General features: G+C 35.6%; 1 protein-coding gene across 3 annotated transcripts in view; it reads left to right on the top strand.

Moving 5' to 3' along the window:
- The window catches only part of FAM3C (FAM3 metabolism regulating signaling molecule C), a 48234-nt gene extending 25402 nt beyond the window's left edge, over positions 1 to 22832 (top strand). For all 3 annotated transcript variants that reach the window (XM_004418758.3, XM_087430118.1, XM_087430125.1), the window contains 6 exons: positions 315 to 438; positions 6754 to 6812; positions 7988 to 8038; positions 10023 to 10107; positions 19952 to 20078; positions 20688 to 22832. In XM_004418758.3, the coding sequence (XP_004418815.1) occupies positions 315 to 438; positions 6754 to 6812; positions 7988 to 8038; positions 10023 to 10107; positions 19952 to 20078; positions 20688 to 20777 (536 nt within the window). In that variant the 3' untranslated portion in view covers positions 20778 to 22832. The remainder of the gene's footprint in view (positions 1 to 314; positions 439 to 6753; positions 6813 to 7987; positions 8039 to 10022; positions 10108 to 19951; positions 20079 to 20687) is intronic.
- Positions 22833 to 23223: the final 391 nt, after the last annotated feature.

Below are 23223 nucleotides of genomic sequence, written 5' to 3'. Positions count from 1 at the left end.
CCCCCATCCTGAATTTTAAAAATAAACTAAAAAAATAATTAGAGAAAATATATTTACCCTCATCAAGATCATATTACTCGATCCATTTATGTCAAATATTAATGTGTTTCCTGCTAGGTTCTATTTTTTGGTTTTTGTTTTGTTTTGAGGTTCTTTGAAAGCTTCAGAAAAAAAAAATCCTAGCATGTATTTTAAGATATGTGCATCTTGGTGTTTTTTGTAATGCACTTTGTGGTTTGAGATATGAAACAAAGTGATTATAGAGAGTATTAACATTGTTTTTTAAAAATATATATATATTTTCTCCCCCAAAGCTACAAAACCTCCCAGATATAAATGTGGGATCTCAAAACCTTGCCCTGAGAAGCATTTTGCCTTTAAAATGGCCAGTGGAGCAGCCAATGTGGTGGGACCCAAAATCTGTCTGGAAGACAATGTGTAAGTGTTTCTGGATTTGGAAGGATAAGGTGTACATTAAATTACAGCAAATGGAACCTGAGTTTAATGGCTCTTTTGAAAATGTATTGGGCATGCTTTTACTAAAGAAAAGTGATTTTAATTTTCATTATATAATTTTTCCCTACGCATTTGAGTCTTAAAGTTCTTGAATTTCATATTAAAGAGCAACACGAGAACACAGCACTTTTCTAGCTTTGTGTAGAGATGAGGAATTTCCTCTTGAGTTCTGTAGATCTGTGCTGTCCCATATGGTAGCCATAGAAACATTTGGCTATTTAATTTTGATTCTTAATAGGAGAAGAGTTAATTAATTTAAATTAATTAAAAGTTCAGTTCCTCAGTCACACTAGCCACATTTCAAGTGCTCGGTAGCCACGGATGGCTTGTGCCTCCCAAATGAACAGCACAGATAGAAAGCATTTCCATCTTTGCAAAAAGTCCTGTTTGACAGCATTGCCTTAGGTAATGAACACTATCTTACAAACCAGCATCTTTCATTTTAAATGTTTGAATGCTGCTTGTTGAAGTGTGAAATAATCCAATAGTAACCTCAAGTCCCTTGTGGCACAGAACTGCTTGCCACTAAGCTGAATGGTTTCCTATGTTGAGACGCTCTGTAAAGTATGGTTTTTAGGTTTTACAATCTCCTACCTCAGTGTTGACAGTCACTTGTAACTTGAAGTTCCTGCCTCTGAAGTCGAAAACTCTATTTTTATTTGGTTGCTTTCAATCTGCCTCTTACCTAGAAAATAAGATATATGAGCTTATTTAAACGTCATATAAAGTAATAAATATGCCATTAATTATGTAGAATAAAGAGTGAGGTAATTTTACTGATAAGAGGAGAATCTAGGCAGTTTCTCCCTGCATTTTGTGTGTATTTTCTTTTTAATATAGAAGCTCTTAAATTTTTATCCTCGACCCCCTTTCAATTAGCTATGGGCATATTATTTAGCCTCTTAGAATAATACTTATAAAATAAAAGCCTTGAGCTAGGTGATCTTTAAGGTCCCTACTGATTTCCTTTCTTTTCCATCATGTGAATGATAATCCATTGTTAATTGTTGTCTTCTGATTTCTCAAAATGGTCCTGTTTTACTGAATTATGTAATAAAGCACTTAGATTTTAGAAGTTTGTGGATTTTATGTTAAATGGTACCCTTCCCATTATCTTAGAACGTTCCCTTTCCCCTTTTTCACCTTGTTTGGCTGAAGAGGCCCCAAGTTTGACTCTAAGTAATGGGACGAAAGTTCTCTTAGAATGCCCAGCCTGTGGTAGATTGTCTTTGGAGACCTCCTCTGCCTTCTTGAAGCATGTACATTTTAATGCAAAGAAGAAGAAACCAAACTCTTTACTAGCAGGTTTTCTATTCACAAATGATATAGGTCAAAAAGAAAAGAGAAGAGGACGTAGGCAGTGAAGTCTGGTAAAAAAGTACTGGGCTCGGAGACAGAGAATTTTGTTCTTGGGTGGGGGGAATGTCATATAGAATTTGTGTTTCATTCTCTTTGACTATAAAATTGAGGCAGGCCGCCCATCCATCCTCATTTCAGGAATCATCCTGCCATTCCCATGAGAGATTAAATAATTGATGGGGTTTTATAGCTAGGTCTCAGGTCATGAAATCTAGCCCCCAAAGTAGGGCTGAATGTTTGGCCAGGGATCTCCAGTGGAGAAACTGTAGGGACCAATTCACAGTCTAGCATTTTTTCCAGTGTGTTCTATTTCTATATTGAAAGGTTTTCCAACAAAAAGTTTAAAGAAAGTGTCTGAAATTTCTTAGCATCATTCATTTACTTATTCAACAAGTATTTATTAAGCATAGTTCCTGCTGTCATGGAACTTACAGTCTAATAAGGGAGACAGATCTTGAAGAAGTACATGCAAATAAATAATTGCTAATTATGGCACAGGCTGTGCAGAGCCACAGGATGTGACGAACACTGATGGGGTGAGTGAGACGAGGTTGAGGTGTCCCACTTTATAGATCAAGTGGGTCAAGGAATAGTTTCTCAAAGACAATGAGGTTTAGTCTGAAAATTAAAGGATAAGGAAGACAGCAGTTGAAGGTGGGGGAAGAAGATTCTAGACAGAAGGAAGAACCTGCTCGAAGGCCCTAAAAGGGAAAAGAGCTGGAGAGAAGTGAATAAGGGCCAGACTGGTAGGAACTTATAGGCCATGTAAGTAAAGAGATGATATCTTTTCCTGAGTGTGTTGAGAAGTTGTTGAAGGTTTCCAGACTCTGGCATGATTTCATTTATATTGAGAAAAATTATCTGGCTGCTGTGTAAAAATGATTAGAGAAGTAAAGAGAGAGAAATGGGATCTGTTACCCTGTTGGTAACAGACTTTTTTTAGATGTGCACTCACTAAAATATTATAAGTAGATGCTAAAAATACATAAGTAGAAATTTTAGTATTTTCCTGCACATGCTCTGAGTACATGCAAATTCATTTGCATGAATCACTGCTTCACTGCTTCTCAGTGGGGGCCATTTTGTTCCCCAGGGGACATTCATCAAGGTCTGGAGACATTTTAGAATGTCACAGCTGTGGAGGTGCTACTTGTAGAGGCCAAGGATGCTCTTAAACATCCTACAGTGCACAGGACAGCCCTTCCATACGAATTATCAGGTCTGTGATATCATCATAGACTGAATTTGAGAAACTCCAATACAGGCAAAAGATGATAGTTAAGATTAGAGGTGTGATCATGGTTTTAAGGACAAGTAGATGCAGTCAAGATATATTATGGAGATTAAGATGGATTTCAAACTTCTCATTAGTTAGAAATAGAAAATCCTGGATGTAAACATCAGGTGTTGCACAATACAGGAATTGTAGCTTCTTTTTCTTTTGTTATTAGAGAACCCATAGAGTTTAATATGTTCAGGACATAGCTTTTATTTCAGGCATATACTTATTTAATTTCAGTTTATATGAAATTGTTATTAGGAATAATACTTCATCTTTTATTATAATCTTAATATTTGGTACAGGAATATGCTTACAGCAGAGTATCTTGAGGGATTTTTTTCTCCCCTACATTGAGGGGCCTGATAGTATTTTTGGCTCTGAGGGCCAAGAGGTAAAATCAAGAATATGTTATAGGGGCCGGCCCCGTGGCGTAGCTGCTAAGTGCGTGTGCTCCGCTGCTGGCGACCTGGCTTCGGATCCCGGGTGTGCACCGATGGACTGCTTGTCAGGCCATGCTGTGGCAGCGTCCCACATCAAGTGGAGGAAGATCTGCATGGATGTTAGCTCAGGGCCAGTCTTCCTCAGCAAAAAGAGGAATATTGGCATGGATGTTGTCTCAGGGCTGATCTTCCTCACACACACACACAAAAAAGAATATGATATAGGTACTTATATAATCATGTAAAATGTAAAAATCATTCTAAGCTTATGCATAGTAAAAACAGAAAAACAGCCAGCTGGCTAAATTTGGTCCATAACAAACAGCCAGCTGTAGTTTGTTAAACCCTGCTCTAAACTAATCACTTTAAGACTTAGTAGCTAGAACATATACTAAGTATTTGAAACAAAACTATATTCAAAGATCTAGAATCTGTCTGTAGATTATATAATCATTTTCTTTAGATTTTTGCCTGGAGGTGTGGAGTGGTGATGGGGGAACCTTCATGTTCATGAAGGATAAAAGAAAATATTTCAACTCGTGTTAATAAGAGTGACTAACCTTTATACATTTAAAATCTTCGGTGGACTGTCATTTGCTAATTATAGGTTTCCCAGTTGGAGTCTAGTTTTTAAAAATTGGTCAGCTACTGCCCTCTTGTGGGAAGCCCATGTCATCTTGCTTCTTTGTTGCCTCTATGTCTTGGCTGTATGATGGACACAACAGCACACTCTGAGATGATCTCTACTTGGAGAAGACACTGTGACACTTAATGGTTAATCTAACAGGTTAACCATAGCTGTTGCCTCTTAATATTAATGATGGGGTTCACTTACCTAATATATTTCTGAAGGGAGCAGACAAATGCATTTTGAAACTTCCCTTCTCTTTTTGCAGCAGATTTGTTTGGTCCTCCGATGGCCCACCTTTCAGAACTAGTCTTGGACACACATTAAAGAAAGCCTATGCTTTATTACATGTAAACTTTAGAGAATGACCAGTGAAATTTTGAAGGCAGCTATGCAACCAGTATGGGTAGATGAATAGTCAAATGCTACTAAGCTTTTAACGATAAAATTTTTATGCTTTTCCTTTTTTAATGGACTTTGGAGTATTTTTTTAACTTTTCATTTTGAAATAATTGCAGAAATCACAGGCAGTTGCAAAGATAGTACAGAGAGGTCCTGTGTACTCTTCACCCAGTTTTCCCCATGGTTATATCTTATGTAATTATAGTGTAATATCAAAACCAGGAAATTGGCATTGGTGCAATGTGTGTGTATAGTTCTTTGTCATTTTATGACATGTGTAGATCCATGTAAGCAATATAACAAGATACATAATCATTCCATCTCCACAAAAATCTCTTTCTTGCTATCTTGTTATAGTCACCCACACCATCACTGACGCTGACAACCACTAATCTGTTTATCATTTCTATCATTTTGATGTTTTGAGAATGGTATACAAATAGAATCATATCGTATGTGACCATTTGAGATTGGGTTTTTTCACTCAGCATAATGCTCTTGAAATATTGGTGTATATTAATAATTTGTTCCTTTTTTATTGCTGAGCAGTATTCTATGGTGTGGATGTACCACAATTTGTTTATCCATCACCTGTGGTCCTCAACCAAACAATTCAGTTGTTTCCAGTTTTTGGCTGTTACCACTATAGCTGCTGTGAATAATCATGTGCAGGTTGTTATGCGGACATATGTTTTTATTTCTCTGCAATAAAGTGCCCAGGAGTTCTGGGTTGTGTGGCAAGTGTGTGTTTAATTTTGTAAGAAGCTGCCCAACAGTTTCCAGAGTGACTGCACCATTTTACATTCCCACCAACATACACGAGAGATCCAGTTTCTCTGTGTACTTGCCAGTGTTCGGTATTGTCACTGTTTTTTATTTTAAGGTGTGTAGTATAGCTCAATTAATTTTCTTTCCCTTATGGCTAGTGATATTGAACCTCTTTTATATCCTCTGTATATCCTCTTCAGTGAAATATCTTTTCATGTCTCTTGTCTGTTTTCTAATTGGATTGTTTGGTTTTTCGCTGCTGAGTTTTGAGAATCAGAACTGTACTCATTCATTAGTTGCAACCATAGGTTAGCTACAGATATGAATTCTATGAAAATCAGCTAACATTCTGTGAGAATCAGTTGGCTATGTGGAATTTACAATAAGTATTATAGATTTTATTATTCGTGAAATTCTGTGCGATACATTCTTTATATCAGTAAAATTTATAATAAACCTATGTACCTATATATGTATGTATAGTATAAATATATGGACATGTGTGTGTGTATATTCACATATGCATACTCTCTCCTATCCTCCATCCTCAAACCAGTTGTTAAACATTGAACAGCATACCACTGGGAATATTACTATTACCTTTAATTTTTAATATTAAATTAAAATTTTAAAATTACAATTTTAGTTTAACAATTCTAATTGAAAAAACTGAACTGATAACTAGCAATGTCACTGGCGCCTTCCATTTCGCAGTGTCATTGTCTTTATGTAATGGTCTTATAAGCTGCCAGTAGATGTTGATTACTTCAGATATGACTATAAGTGACTATGATCAGATGCTGTCAGTATATGAGTACAATCTTCCTTCTTCTGAGCATAGAGAAATTTTACATTGACAGTCACTAAGAGAATGCTCACAATTAGGTGAAAGTCATGAAAGAGTTCTCCCCCGCTCTTGTTGCTTTCACATTATAAAAGATTTGGGTGGCATTTCGCTTCTGTTTCATGTCACAATGATATTGCAGAAGGTGCGAAAGAGGTTATCAACTGTTTGATCCCTTGAGAATGGTGCAGAATATGTGCATAATGTCCATGTGTTTTAAGGATTTTCTAAAATGGTATTTCATAATCTGACAGAGCAGCCAGAAATAGTCTAGCATTTCACCCTAACACTTGTTAATACATATTTCTATTTGTGAAATTTTAAGGACATTGCTCTAAAGTTATTCAATATTAGATTGTCTTTTCTAACTTAGTAGAGACCTTTTAACTTCCTCTGCAGTACTAAACAATTGTACGTGTATACAATATCCCCAACTTTTTTTTTTTCTTTATCTCTTTGATGTACATTTGTGCAATATATAATTCTAAATTTGTCTTGGCTTTTTTCCTTTCAGTTTAATGAGTGGTGTCAAGAATAATGTTGGAAGAGGAATCAATGTTGCCTTGGTAAATGGTAAGAATAATTATTTTAGCTTATACATGTAGTCAGTGGATATTCGTGTGCCCCAAAGTGAAATACACTCTAATATCAAGGGATCAGGTCAGCAAGTGCCACTCTTGACACTGAAGTCCTCCTTCCACCCTTCCCTTTAGCCCCCAAAAAACCAACTATAGGTGGAGACTCAGTGTCTAAGTATTTATTTCATGCATTCTTGGAAGTATCCAGCTTGCTGTGCAATGTGTGGAGAGCTTCCCATGAAGTTGTCAGTAAACAACCAGTCTGACATTAAATTGATGAATTCTTGCTGCAAATTTTGGAATCCTAATATAACGTGAAGATAGATTAACATGAATGTGGGTGTGTAAAATGAAAAAGGGTGATAGACTGTTGGATGGGGTGGGGGAGGAATGAAGGGTAAGAATTAAATGTAATTTTTCAGTATTGTCCACGTTCTTCTGATAATTTCATCAGTATAAATAAGTTCATTGAATCCTGAGTATCTCGAGTGTTATTGCAAAATCAGATCTGACAATGTGAACCCATAACTTGAGGCCTAACTGCATGCTGATCTTCTCTTTCTGGTACAATAACCCTGTAAAGCTGTGTAGTATAGTTAGAAACCACAGTTATGCTATTCATAGTGTAGGAAAATATTTTTTACCTATTTCACAGCGAGAGATAAATTTTTGAGTTTCCACTTTCTTCATTTTCTTAGGTAAAGGGTTCTTCATCTATTTGCCTATTTAAATTGATAGCAAAAAAAAAACATTTTAAAAGGGATATAAATGTAAATTTTTTAAAAAGATTGCTTTAATGATAGAAAATAGCATCAGATTCATCTTTTTATAAAAGGTTTATGTATTTTTGGGTAATTCTTAAGTAAGGGAAGATGGTAACACATAAGGATGAAAAATATCTAACTTTGAATTTGAATTTGAATAGTCTGCAATCAGTGGTGAACTTCTATTTGCTGCTCTTTGGCTTATAAGATAGATGAGAAAGTCCTATCCCAAAATTACCCTTTAGAAATATATTTCAGTTGTATACAGTTCAAATTTTAAGTCTTTCTTAAAATAATTCTTTCTCTGCTAATGAATTCACATCAATCATTGGATAAGATCATTTGCCTTATACAACATAGAGTATATTTCAGTTGCATAATTTGATATGAATTCAATCTCTTTCAGGAAAAACAGGAGAAGTATTAGATACCAAATATTTTGACATGTGGGGAGGAGGTAAGTGTGAGTAACATATAACTATTCTGTTGCTAGCACTGATTTCTTAATCGCCTCAGCATAATATAGCCCATTAATGAGAGAAAAATGGTACTATTTTTGTGTTAGTTCATTTTGTTTCTCTTACTTTCTTTTCACTAAATGTCCACCTATATTTAAGTGATCAGTCATATTGCATACACTTTACTTTTTTTTTATAAAAATTGTTTGCAGTGTGTAATTAAGAGCAATAATATCAAATTTGAGATTTAAAAAGAAATCTGAGTTTCTTTTTTGCAAGACAACTAATTGAAGGCTTTCAATGGGCTCCTTTAGGTTTCTATCTGAAATTTAAAAAAAAAAAGTAATTTGAAGAAGGGCATAACTGATTTAAGCATTTTAACTGACTGAATTGATTTCTTTACATATGATTTTTCAGTCTCAAAAGTTAATCATAACCAGGATTGTTATTGAAGTAGATGAATATTTGAGAGAAGGAATAAAATTTTCTTTCCAGTTCATTGGACTTAGAGCAATACACAGATATCTTCCTAATTTGGAAGTTCCTCAAGGAGCAGGTGGAAGTTAGTCACCAGCATGCAGAGGCAAGGGACTGGCACCTTGAAGAGGAACGTGCCTGAAAGAAAGGGATTTTTTCAGGTTTGAAGGAAGACCAACACTGATTTATCTTTTGATTTTTCTCTAAGTTGTTGGTTTGGGAAATTTATCAGCGTGAGGCTCTCTCCTGCATGTCCCCATCCCCTTTATGTACTTCCAGGAGCCCACAGCTGTTAGGCTTTCTGAAATTTAAGTTTTCAGACCATTCAACTTTTCTAACATTTCTTCAGCTTGTAATGAGATGCCATGTATTATTTACTCTTTAAATGAGATTAGGCGAACTTTTTATATCTGTCAAAACTGTGTAAACTTCAAATACTACCATCAGTTTTAGATTCTAAAGGCATAATTGGTCCTAGCAAAACTTACTGCATAGAAACAGTCTTACACAACTGTTGCTGAAATCAGTCATGTGACCAGAAGCTCTGGTATTTCCTCACAGGTAGATTGATTACTGCTGAAAATACTCCTCAAGTTAAGAAATAGTTGCAGTTTACTGCCATCTTTGCATTTAAATGGAAGTGATTTGTTAGCTGCTCTGTTGCAATTTTTCTGAATTGAAAATGCTGTTATTATAAAATAAAAATAGAGTTCAATTAGAGAAAATATTTGGAATCTTTGCTGTGGAAAGAAACTGAGTAAATTTGAAGTAACCCAGTTTTGAAGTAATGTTGGACTTGGGGACTGTAGGAAACCTGACATTGTAAAGAGTTGAGGATGTGGACTCGTTCAGGTACCTGATCTGCCCTCCGGCCCCACCAGTTTGTAGTTACTGACGAGGTTTAGTTTGAAGTCCTTGTGAACCTTGAGACGCTATATGAAGCGGGTAATGACTGTAATATTTGCCATAATTAGAACCGACATTCTTTCTCCCAGTTTATAGTGAGTAGATATGCCCAGAAGATCCCTTAATTCAGGTGTGTTTGTGTGTATGTGCATATGTATTCATATAATTTTTTAAAAATTACAAATCCTTTTGTGAAATAGATAAAAGCTGTATATCCTCTTTTAGAAAAGTACCTGTGCAAACAATTTTACAAACACTCAGGGCGTCCATGAGCCTTTCTCCTGCCCCCCTGAGTTTCTTACTTTAAATCCTAAGTCATGCTTTAATATGACTTTGCTGTAGTTTTTTCATTTAGCCCTAGAAAATCGGTACCAAAGACACACAGGATGAATCGGGATTGGGAAATTTTAAGTTAATGGTAGGATCATATTAAGGTGCAAACTTAATTTTTTTAATTGTTCATAAGATTTATCTCCTTTTTGGTTACTCTACTTTAGAAATTATTGATTTGCAAATACTTCATATTTTATATTGATGTTAGAGATTATCATGATGGTTAGTTATTTTTTAAAACACCTTCAACTCTTTCTTTTTCTTCAGATGTGGCCCCATTTATTGAATTTCTGAAGTCCATACAAGATGGAACAATAGTCTTAATGGGAACATATGATGATGGAGCAACCAAGTATGTAAACTTAAAAATGTGTTCAAATTTTTGGAGCTATAATTTATAATTTAAAAAGCAATACATTTTCAATGAAAAAAGTTTATAAAATAGAGCAAAGTAATCCAACTTCCAGATAAACACTGTTAATATTTTTTCTAGTTTACTTCCTTCTATCTTTCTTTCTTCCTTCTATCTTTTCATGTATTTATCATGCATATATTATTGTGAAATGAGAATCATATTGTACATAAAGTTTGTAATACTCTCTTTTATATTCTGTTTTTAACAACCTTAAATTGTTTTCTCTGACATAAATATTCTTCAGTAGCATTTTTCATGGCTCATGAACAGTTGATCATATGGCCTCACTTTTATTTAATAGTTCCCTAGTATTGCCAGATTTTTCATATTATAAATAACATTGTGATAAACATCCTTTTACATAAATTTTTTTGCACCTTTGATTATATCCTTAGGTTAAATTCCTAGAAGTGGAATTAATTATAAAAGGAGAAATGTGATATATTTTTCATAAAGTTTAATAGATGGTAGTTTGTAACTTTTTTCTTAAAACTGTATGCCTTGTAAAAATTTGGAAAATACAGAAAAACACAAAGAAGAAAACAAGTTCCAGTTCATTTCACTACTCCAAGATAACCATTGATGATATTTTAGTTTCCATCTCTAGATTTCTCAATGCACATATTTTCTTCATTTTAAACATTTGGAATGGTAGTATTTCTAGCACACCTTTTCATTTATTTATGTGATGAATATTTTCCCTGTATCATCAAATATTTTTCATAACAAAATTGTTCATGTCTGCCTAACATAGTTTTTTTTGTTTGTTTGTTTGTTTGTTTTTTGTGAGGAAGATCAGCCCTGAGCTAACATCCATGCCAATCTTCCTCTTTTTGCTGAGGAAGACTGGCCCTGGGCTAATATCTGTGCCCATCTTCCTCCATTTTATATGGGACGCTGCCACAGCATGGCCTGACAAAGGGTGCACTGGTGCGCGCCCGGCATCCGAACCCGGGCCGCCAGCAGCAGAGCACGCGCACTTAACCGCTATACCACGGGGTCGGCCCCTGCCTAATATAGTTTTTAAACGTGTCATGATTTAGAATTTGTTTAATAAAATACCTACTGCTGGGACTCTTAGGCTATTTCCAATTTTTCATACTGAGCAAAAATCTTTTTGAACTATCATCTATTTCCTCAAGATAAATTTTTTTGGAGTAAGATTGTTGAATTAAAGGATGTACATGTTTTTAAAAGAGAATTTTTTTAAGTTTGTACCAATTTTACATGTTTCTTAGAAGCTCCGTGACACTGATTGTTAATTTTTTAAAAGTTCCCAATACTAAAAGTTTTGGAAAGGGATTTTGTGTTAATATACCTTTCTTTGGTTATTGGTGAGACTAGATTTTTTTCACAAGTGTTTTTGGCTCTTTCTCTTATAATATTGTCTTTTGACCACTCAGGTTGACTCCTTTATTTGTAAGAGCCCTTTATATGTTAAGAATATTAACCATTTCTCATGTTAAAATATATTATTTTGCTTTTAATTTTTTAAATTCATGGTGCTTTGTGACTTTTAGAAGTTCAGACATAATTCTTATGTTGTCAAGTGTATGGATTTTCCTTCTTAGTTTCTTTTACTTTTATATTGGAGAAGTATTTTTCCATCTCTAAATTAAATATTTAGTAGATTTTTCTCTTCTAGTGATTTTACTGTTTTCATGTATTTAAAAAAATCTACTTGTAACTTCTCAGTGACTATAAGCCACTGTTCTTATGTGAAGAAATGCCTGTTCTTATGTAGATTTGACTTTGTTTCTAGAAATTCTGTTCTGTTTATCTATTTATTCCTGCTCCAATAGGATGTTGTTTCAATTTTTTAATGGCTATTTTATAAAAATAAGTATACTTAATATGTTTCTGCTGGGGCTAAATCCTCTTTAATAGTCTTCTTTCTCAATCTATGATACTTTACCCAGATGACTTTTATCAAGAATAAAACAATATCCATTATAGATTTTCATTGAAAAGGCTTTAAAACTCTAAGTTCCACACAGGATTATGGCATGTTTTTCTATGTATTGATTTTTTATACATGTATTTAATGTGTAACTACATTATTACAGATTTGCTCTAAGAAAACAGTACCACTTTATGAATGTTTCTAAGTTGAAGTAGTCTCATTGACGTTGTGCTTTTTATCTGGTTCAGCTAAGGATGTGTTAAATCCATAGATCAAAGGTTAAATAAAACTGACATATCATCCATTGCCATTTAGTTAAGTACAGCTAAACACAATGTAATTAGGCTTTCCTTATCAAGCTATTTGCTTTTGCTGAGAGAAGAGGATAGTACATGTATAATTTGAGGTTTTAAAGTTAAAAAAAAAAAAAAAAGGCCCTACTTTTCTGAATAGATGCACATGACCTCTCTTTTTCGTTGGGTTATTTCATTATTATACCTGATGAGCATCGGACCTGCTCCCCTTCTGCTAATAATAAATCGTTGCCATACCTAAGAACCAAGCAAGGATGATGTTTACTCTTTAGTTGCTATTTATTGATGCCCATCAAATGCACCAAAAGCAGCATCAGAAGAGGGTTCAACCTATAAGGTAAAAGTAGAAGTCCAAACTTTGATGTCTTTACACATGGTCAATATATGATTCATCTTCTGTGCATTTAAAATGAACTCAGTTGTATGCATTTTCAGTTTGGGGCACGTGAATTTATACGTCAAATACTTCCCTCTCCAAACACTAATAAATTATAAACGTTATGTCCTTTATACAGAAATGGACTAATAATCCGTATGAAGGGCCATCTGCATCTATTCAGCATAACAAAATATAAACATATACCTTGGCAGGTGTCTGATTGTGAAACATTTGAAATGGTTCATCAGTTGTGGTAAACCCAGTCTTAAATCAGATAAGAAGCTCTGCTTACTTCTGCTGGTGTGTTATGTCTTTTCCTTATATAAGGCCATTAGATGTTCCCTCGTAAGGAATGGTTTGTTCTCCCGCTTATACCCAAGAGGGTTTGGAATACCAAATGGATGTGCCTGCTTTCTCCAAGACAGGGAGTTGGTATCCATGTTGATTAGGGAAAGCAGGACTCAGTTCTCTATAGTTCTTCTCCTCTGATCCTAGTTACTCCTGTACATAATGAGCTCCTGGGCTATACACTGAACTTCAGCAGAATGACTGGGATTGGTCTCCATCACAGCATTTCCCAAAGTGTGTTCTGGTGGAACCCCAGTCCTCTAAAACTCTAATGGTTGAATAAGTTTGGAGGTGGCACCATGTATTTTGCCCCTTGTAGGGATTTACAATGAAAGACTCTGAAGTTCTGCCTCAAAGAATCCTCTTTACTTTTGTTTATCCCAGTATTTATTGATTTTAACTAGGAAGCCTATTTTAAAAACAAAACAGAAAAAAAACCTATATCTAAGAAGACTTACACTTTGGGGAGCGCAGCTCTCTATAATGATGCCTACTCTCCATCCCCCCACTCCCTACTATAAAATAAGTTCGTTTTTGTTTGTTTGAATGAGCAAGCTAAATTTTGTTATTGTATTCCTCCTTTTGGAAAGAACGCTCTGTGACATGTTAACTGCATGCCTAAGTGAAGGGTTTACACGTGGATGTCTTGAAGTAGGGGATCTTAAAGGTCACCTGAACCAGCCTCCCAGCGAAGACGAGATGGAACTTCTCTATGAATACCTCCGCTGAACTACTCACCTCCTAATTTGCCAGTACTCTCATCATTTCTCTGTTTAAAACAAAACACAACAAAAAGCTATTCTTAAGTAAATGTTATGTTCTCAGGGTGGTCTCCCTCTAAATTCCACCTGATAGTCTAACTTGGGTGAGTGGAACAACAAAACGATTAATAAGTTCCCCAAATCATTTGATACTCCAAGTATTTGAAACCAATTGGCATTTCTCTTTTCCAAGCTCAATATGCATAGCTCTTTTAACCTTTTATCATGTTAAGTTTCTAGGTCGTTTTACCCTCCTGGCTGAATTTCTTAGGCATTCTCTAGTTGGTTATCATCTTTCTTAAAATGAGTGCCCCAAATTGAACACAGTATTCCAGATGTGGTCCGGCCAGTACAGGGTACACTGGAGATGCTAGCTTACTATGTTGTAGAGATTACATTTCTTTGAATATTCATGCACATTAGTATTGTATTAGTTTTCTTTAAACAGTCACATCCCATTTTTGGCTCATGAATTTTTGGTCAAGTTAAATTCTCAGATCTTTTCATTTGATCTCAGACTTTTTTTTTTTTTAAACCACTGCCAAGTCAGGTCTTTCTCCCCATTCAGAACTTGATTTTGTTTAATCTAAATGAAGGACTTTGTATTCATTTATCCTTGTTAAATTTAATTTTGCTGATTTTGGCCCACTTGGTTTTGATTCTGACATTTGTCCTATGAGCTTTCCATGATCCAGGCTTTATATTCTCTCCAAAGTCATTCTTAGGTCTAAATCTAAGTCATCGATAAAAATGTTTACCAAGGGCAGTGTGCCACCCTGCTAGAGGCCTCCTCCAAGGGATTCATCTGTTAATCGACTGCAGAAAGTACTTTTCAGACAGCTGCCAATGTACCCTAATAGGCAGACTGTCCACTCCTATTTCATTATTTTATTCATAGAGGCTATATTCTGCGACTATCAGATGCTCATTTGAAATTCATGAACTATGCTAATTACAGTACCCTGATCTACTGCCTGAAAACCTTTTCAAAAGCTGAAATAGCTGAGATGATAACTTGGCTTTATTTATTCCTCCCTCCTTCCCACTACCCCCCCTTTCTTTTCTTCTTCTTTTTTTTTGATGCTTTCAAGATCTCCTTGATGTTATCCATTCTAGAATTTTTCTAGGAATTGGAATTGGTTTTATCAGCCAATGTATCTGAAATTTTCCTTGTCTTTTTTGAAAACTGGAATATTTAACTTTTAATGTCTTTGGATCTTCAATTTCCATGATGCTTTTAAAATAACTGATACTACCCTGAAGATTATATTAACAAGGTCCTTTAGAATTTAAGTGTGTGACATATGTGGGCCTGGAAGCTTAAATTTACTTTAAAGCCCTTATGTGGACATTCTCAACTACTATTCCCTTTTTATGTTGATCAAAGAGTGTTTGCCTCCCTGAAAAATACAGTCGTGGATTGATCTTGATATTATATCATTCTTGTGAAATAGTGGATCCCTTCGTTATTTGCACTTAGGAAAAGTTCTTTCTGTGGTCTTTAATAGTTTTACAAGTCTCGTCTCATTCTGAGCCATACAGGTCTTCCTAGTAGTAGTAGTAAACGTTCTGTCATTAGTAACAGGATTTGCCTTGTATTTTTGCACACTTCCTTTTTTGAGTTTGAGCCCATCACAGAACACTCCTATAGTAGCACTAATTTAGAAACCCTTCTCCTTTTTCCTGGGATTGTTAGCAATTATATAGTGAAAATTATTGAGGTTTTTTTGTTTGTTTGTTTTTAAAAAGTCATAGTCTCTCATAAGAGTTTCTAATCTGAACTTTTTATAATATACCCTCTTTAAAGTCTAGGCTGCATGGTCACCTATGCCTAGCATTTCTTATTCTTCAAACTCCTGAGGTAACATGATGATTTTCAAATGTAGCCAAGTTACCATCTCATTTTAAATAAAGCCAAGTTATCATCTCAGCTTTTCCGAAGTTCTTGGCACTTACACTTCTGCCTCCCAACTGGTTATTCCCAGAGTTGAGCTCAGAATATCAGTTCTCCTTGTTGCTTTCTGTACTTTCGAGAAAGGGAGCATTGGCTTGGTTTGATGGTGTGACTGTAGGACTATCAGATGTTCCTCCTTTCCCAGCAGAGTTGGAGGCAGGTCTCAGAGACTCCCCATCTGCAGTTCCCACTTCCTCTATTTCTTCTCCAGATTGCCTCTGTGTATCTTTAGAATCTGTTCTAGGAGAACTTGATCCCTATCTCTCTCTACTTGCTGGTTTGTCACAGGATGATTTTCTATTCATTTTAAAGAAAATCGTTAACTAAAATAATTTATTTCATATAAATTTTTAGCATCTCGGCTAGTTAATAGCCTTGGTAAAGATTAAAATATATATAACAAACTCATGGTGCTCCTGTAAAGCTTATTTCTCCAAAATTTATGCTACATATAAATACATTAGTTACACTGGCTTTTAAAGAAATGGGGCATTTTGACACCTACTGTATACTTAATCAAATGCTCAAAATATTTGCTATGTTGTATGGTTTTAAACTTCTTTTTTAAAACATGAAATTATCTTTTACTTAGTTAAATAGAAGATATCAGAAAGGAATAATAAAATCCCCCAAATTCTATATGGGCAGATCAGAAAACTTTAGAAGTTACTGAGCAAGTTATCTTGTTATAAGACTATAGTTAGATATACATAGGGACATGTGGCAGGGGTGCCCAAGACCACTCCAGTTTTGATCATTTGCTCGGAGGACTCACAGGACTCGGCATATAGACCTGCTCACTCACGGCTACAATTTGTTACAGCAAAAGGAAACAAAGCACAATCAGCAAAGGGGAGCGTGCACAAAGTCTAGAGGGACCCAGGCCCAGGTTTCCAAGAGTCCTCTCACAAGTGGAGTCACACAGGACGTACTTAAGTCCTCCAGCAACAAATTGTGACAACACTGTGAAATGCTGCCTACTAGGGAAGCTCATTAAAGACTCAGTGCCCAGGATTTTTACTGGGCGCTGGTCATGTATGTCCCCTCTGCCTAACACATCCAAAATTCCAGATTCCTAGACAGAAAGTAGGTGTTCAGCATAAACTGTATTGTTTTTACAGTTTAGACACAGTGAATCATTCTGATCAGTTCTGGGAATGGTGAGAGCCCTCCCCAAATCCAAGTTTCCAGATGCCCGCCAAGGACCAATCTTGTTATTAGGCCTTTCTAAAGATAGCCAGCTCAGGCCTACTATGTGAGCCCTTTTCTGCACAGGACCTTAGGGTGTTCTCATGGGAAAGTGAGGAAAGAGATGCAAAGTCAGAAGGTAAACCTAAATTTTCAAGTTGCTTCTAGATCTCTGGCTAAATTGGCTTAGTTTATTCACACAGATCAAAATGATCACTTCTGCAATTCAAAAGTACAGAAGTAAAAATGACTGCCCTTCAATCTATTTATTAATTGATATAAAATTCTAAGAAAAGAAAGATTTTATGTACTTTTTGCAGGGGGCCAGACCTGTGTTTGGATAACCACCTACTTTGCATGCAGTTCTTATGTACAAAGCAGTCTCTTGGCATTTGTGAACTTAACATTCAGCTATTTATGAGCAACCCTAAAGCCTGTGGGGGCCAGTTTGTGATTTTTCTGAGATGTAAGTGTGAATCTAGTCCCAAGGTCTCTGCAGGAGGTTGTCACTAAGCTGCCCAGTAAGCCTACTGCCCGACCTCTGCGTTTCAGTACTGTTTCCTCTTGTTATAGAGGCAAAACTCACCTGCTAGTGCTGATGATGCAAGTAAAATGTTCTAAGAAAGTAGCCAGAAAAGAGAGCATTTGGATAAACTAAAGAGTGGCATTTGACAGTCTTCCAAATTTATGATCCTAACACCATTTGGAAACAAGAAAAGAGGTTTGAGGCAATACTTTGAGAGAGTGTCCCCCTAAGACAAAAGTTGCTTATCAAGTGAACAAATGAATGAAAAGTGAAAGCTAATTCATGTAAGGATGGGCACAGGCCGCACAGCTGCAGACCACCTTTGGGGAGAAAGCCAGAAGCAAGTACACGTGATTCTCTGGAAGGTCTCAATCTTCAGAGTGGCTGAGACTTCACTGGTTCTTTTGCATGGCTGTTTCATTTATTTTTATTTCACTTGGTTATAAATGCGTCACTCTATATAGATTTGAGTCTGAAAGGCTAAATATTCCAGGGCTACAGCTGATTTTCTCGCTGATTCTAGTGAACTTCCCCCAGAAAGACAACAGTGCCCAGGCTGTGGTTAAAACTGCTCCACTGCCCCGTGGATGGAATTTGCATAAATTGTGGAAATCTAATGATATACGTAGTTCTTTCCTGTTTTTTAAAGCGTTTTTTTTTAATCATAAATTATCCCGTTTATCTTCAAGTTGGTTAAATGAGAACTGTTGTACCTAGTGTTTCTTTCATTACTACATTAGAGGAGCTGATATTAACAGGGGGTGTTTCAAAGAACACTGTGGGAGGGCCGGCCCCGAGGCTTAGCGGTTAAGTGCGTGCGCTCCGCTGCTGGCGGCCCGGGTTCGGATCCTGGGCGCGCACCGACACACCACTTCTCTGGCCATGCTGAGGCTGCGTCCCACATACAGCAACTAGAAGGATGTGCAACTATGACATAACAACTATCTGCTGGGGCTTTGGGGGAAAAATAAATAAATAAAATTATAAAAACAAAACAAAACAAAACAAAGAACACTGGGATAAATGAGTACCTTCCTCACTGACCCTCATGTGTTTGCGGTTAATGACCCTCCAGCCATGTGCAAATATAAAACTTGCCTTACCTCAGATTTTAGCAGAACAAACCTCTCTAATTGACCTGTAAGTGCCATTTTTGGGTGATATATAGGACTTACTGCCAAATACCTGCACAGGTGGCCCTTGATTATCATTTGTTTTTCTTCAGTTCTACAGCTAGCATGTATCTACTGAATTTCTTCTCCTTTTGAGACAGAAGGGAGGTTGAGAATCACTCAACATTGCATAATAACCTCCACAAAATTCCTTAATGGCATCTTTCAATTAGCTGTTTCCCCAGCCCTTGATTTTTGTCACTGCCCTTCCTCCTGCTGCAGGTGCTTAGCTGCTGGGTGGTTAATATTTTCATTTTTATTAAATAACCACTTGGCAGTTATCACTGAAGTACAATTTATATCCCTGTTCTCAAAATTCATTTTCTTTTACTTTTTTTTTTTTTTGTGAGGAAGGTCAGCCCTGAGCTAACATCCATGCCAATCCTCCTTTTTTTGCTGAGGAAGACTGGCCCTGGGCTAACATCTGTGCCCATCTTCCTCCACTTTATATGGGACGCCGCCACAGCATGGCCTGACAAGTGGTGCGTCGGTGCGCACCCAGGATCCGAACCCCGGGCCACCAGCAGTGGAGCGTGTGCACTTAACCGCTATACCACGGGGCCGGCCCCAAAATTCATTTTCTTTTAAATAAAACAAGTATTAGAAACATCCAGATTTCTCTCAGCATTTACCTTTATCCTATTTGAATGAAATTTACAGAGGGTTTAGTGGAGATTCAAAGTGGTTTTTAATTTTACAAAGGTATCGATTGCTTAAGACCTTGGATTAACCTGGATAGGCATCTGCTAACTGCAGTATCCTTATTTATTTGACGAAGGTAGATGAAAGTGAATTATTGTTGTGAAGTAAAGGCATCTAAAAGGTACTTCTTAATAGGATAAACTTAAAATTGCTGTATTTCATGTCCTTTGTCACTAAAGAATTCAATGGTAGGAATGTTACTCTGAAACAAGGCCCAATAGATAGTTGTATGTCATAGTTGTACATCCTTCTAGTTGCTCTTTGTGGGACCATCGCCTCAGCATGGCTTGACGAGCAGTGCGTAGGTCCCTGCCTAGGATCCAAACTGGTGAACCCCAGGGCACCAAAGCAGAGTGCGCGAACTTAGCCGCTACGCTACTGGGCTGGCCCCTCTTTATTCTTTTTTAATGTTCTCATATTTAAGCCGACATTGTCTCATTTTATCTCATATGTTAACTATCCTAGGTGAGTCAGTATTACTTAGATAACATGCAGTGTGCTATGTTTATTGCATTATTCTTTCTCTCCTTCAAGACTCAATGATGAGGCGCGACGGCTCATTGCTGAATTGGGGAGTACATCTATTACTACTCTTGGTTTTAGAGACAACTGGGTCTTCTGTGGTGGTAAAGGCATTAAGACCAAAAGCCCTTTTGAACAGGTTAGTGTCTTAGACTTTCATGATTAATGGACAAAAGCAAATTGTATGAAACTATGCAGTACATATTCCTATCCCAGTTATTTGAAACTTAAATAAAGCAGACATTAAATATATTCATATATTTTTCATAAATTCTTAGTAATCAATTAGTTGAAATAACTATGGCACTGTTTTAATTTCAAAACTTAAAAATAGTCAAATTCTGCATGGAAATTTTTTTCCTACATGACAGTGCATTGGCATGTGATTACTGTATCTTCAGCCTTTTAGGAAGCATTGGTTAATAAAGATTTTAATTGAGCTTTTGATATTTTAATCAGTTAAGTTTGGAAATACTTCAGAACTTAGTAGAAGATAAACTTTAATTTTTGAGTAACAAATGATCCTTTAAAAAATATGTGCAATGTTTTGTTCTTTCAGCTGTTATTTGAAGGTCTGTCACTACATGCCAAGCCCCAAGGGTTGCTCTTTTAATATCTTGAACAATAATTTATATGAACTCATTGTTGGCATGAGTGTTAACTGAAATGAGTGCACTAAAGTATGTTATTGCAGATAAGCAGTTCACAGAGGGTTTTAAAACTGTATGCTATGATTGTGTTCCAACAGTACATAAAGAACAATAAGGACACAAACAAATATGAAGGATGGCCCGAAGTTGTGGAAATGGAAGGATGCATCCCCCAGAAGCAAGACTAATGTGGAGAAAATGGAAGGAAGAACGCTTGCACTGTTACTGGGAGAGCTAGCGTAGAGGAACTATGTGTAAATATTTTAAGAGCGTGCAGCCATCTTGGTGTGTGCATGAGCATTATCTCTTTTGATATCAGGATTATTTATTGCTAACGTAAATAGATAGCTTTGTAAATAGCATAATGAGCAAATAACTGAACCATTTCTAAGCACATTTCCCCAATAGTACAGTGTTTGGAATGCTATGGTAATAACATCTTTTAATTCTAAAAGCATACCCAATGGATAACTGAACAGATTGTGAAAAATATATTGATATATATACTGGTTGCTGTGAAAATCTATCATGGAATAATAGGGATTTTAGGGAGGAGACGTTTTTTCTTTTTTATATATATTGCCTTTTGATGATAGTATCTTTCAAATTAAAAAGATATTTGGCTAGTTGTGTATGTAATGTTACTTTACAGTCTGACTCTCCTGATGTACCTCCTTTCTTGGTCTTTCTCTTCCCTTCCCAAGAAACTTAGAAATAAAATGACGTGAAAACTTAGATATGTGAAAAGCACAACAACATTCTTTTTTTTAATATACACAGTAAAAAGTAAGTATATAAATGTAGATGGCAGTCAGGACTATAGCTTGCTAGATTTTGTGTTAGCAATGTAAATAACTTGATTTTGTATAAGCTATTTAGAGTGAAGCTGGAGGTGGCAACTCCACAGAACTGGGGAACCAGGCCAAGTCCCTTCCCCAACCTAATTAGGTCATTCAGGATGGCCATGTCAGTACAGTTAGAGCAATACTGGCGTATATTTTCCTTATTTAATTGGTGTCAGCATTGACGAAGTGGTTTGGAAAGAGACATGCTTTAATATCACAATAATTTCAATTTGTAAACCAAGAAATTAATTCTGTATTTACTTGATCTAACTTCATAACAGCAATTTTTGCCTGAAGATATAGTGACATATTTAGAAAAGTCCTAATTACTGAGTGGACTGATAACATTTTAAAAAATAACTTTATTTGACACAAAATGACTTTATATCCAATTCTACGTAAAAAAATATGAGAGATCTAACTTTTTTGTTAACTTCAGGTGTTCGCTAAATGACTCAAAGTTTTTAAAAATTTTTTTAGGACATTCAATACCTATTCTATATGAAGTGTCTTAAACTAGGACTTAAACAAGTTAAATGGTCAGACTGCCATTTACAATAAAGGCAGCACTTAAAATTTTGAATCTAAATTTTAGATGACTTGTATAAAAAAACTAAAAGCAGTATTTTTCATTTTGCTGTAAACCAAGTTGGAAGCTATTCAGCTATTTCTTAAATATTAATGAGCTTTGAGGTACTGTTTCTTTCCCTCAAACTGAATGTAATTTATGAATAAATGCACCTTACAGATTTAATCAATTTTTGTAAACTTCAGATTTTTGGTGCTTATATGCTAAATCACATTCAGCGTGTATATTTTGACATTTAAAATACTTCCCTCGATTCTGTAAATTAAAAGAATAGCTATTTTACGGTTTCAGGGATTGTGAAATAAATGTTGCATTTTTTTTTTAAATAATGAAAATAAATACTCCTGCTTTTGCATTGTGATTTTTTTGGTATTATCTGGCAAAGTAACATACCTACAGAACTTCATATTAAGAGTTTGTCAAGCATTTATTGTACTGCTTAACATGCAAAATTTGTCATTCCTGTGGTTAAACACACTAATATCCTCAGGATATATCTTAACATGTATAGAATTTAAGTATCTAGGTGGCAGGATGTCCCTTTCAAGATAAAGACTGAAACATGATAGCTTTGTAAAGGTGTATATGATGTCAGAAGAAGGGATGAAGTTTGGTTATGTACCTGCTCTGTCGGGTGCAGTTTGCTTTTGTTTCAATTCTGTCTTGTAGAGATTGTGCCAACTTAACTTTGGAAGCAATAATTTTACTACATTTCATTTTCAGATATCTTTTAAAAATCATTATAAATGAAGCAATGGTCATTTAATGTTGTTAAGAATTTTCTTTATTAAAATCAAATTTGGCATTGACACTTGGGTATTTTAAATGGTGTTTAAGCACTTACGGATGCCTATTTTTTATTTGTAATCATAGATGCTTTCCCAGAACAAGTGTATTATAATATGCCTGTTAAAATTAAGCAAAGACAGTAGGCAAATAAGTGATATTTGGGAAATTAAAAATTGAGCCAGTCTTTATATTCCTGACTTTAATTTGATTAAAGTAAAATTTATCATTGTTCTTTCTATACTTTCTTGTATTTGTTTTGAAATCAATCAGCTAATATTTTATAATTTTATGCCAGATGAAGCTCAATGCATTTAGCCTGTATTGCACTTTATACTTGAATAGTTTATACAAAGTATAAATAATTTGACCTCCCAAAAAAGAGGACAGTTTTATTCAGTTTGGTTGACACTC

This window comes from Ceratotherium simum, chromosome 1 (assembly GCF_057802395.1).
Source record: "Ceratotherium simum simum isolate JZ-2026a chromosome 1, ASM5780239v1, whole genome shotgun sequence".
NCBI lineage: Eukaryota > Metazoa > Chordata > Mammalia > Perissodactyla > Rhinocerotidae > Ceratotherium > Ceratotherium simum.
The sequence above is the reverse complement of the archived record's forward strand: the minus strand, read 5'-3'. Positions and strand labels throughout refer to the sequence as shown.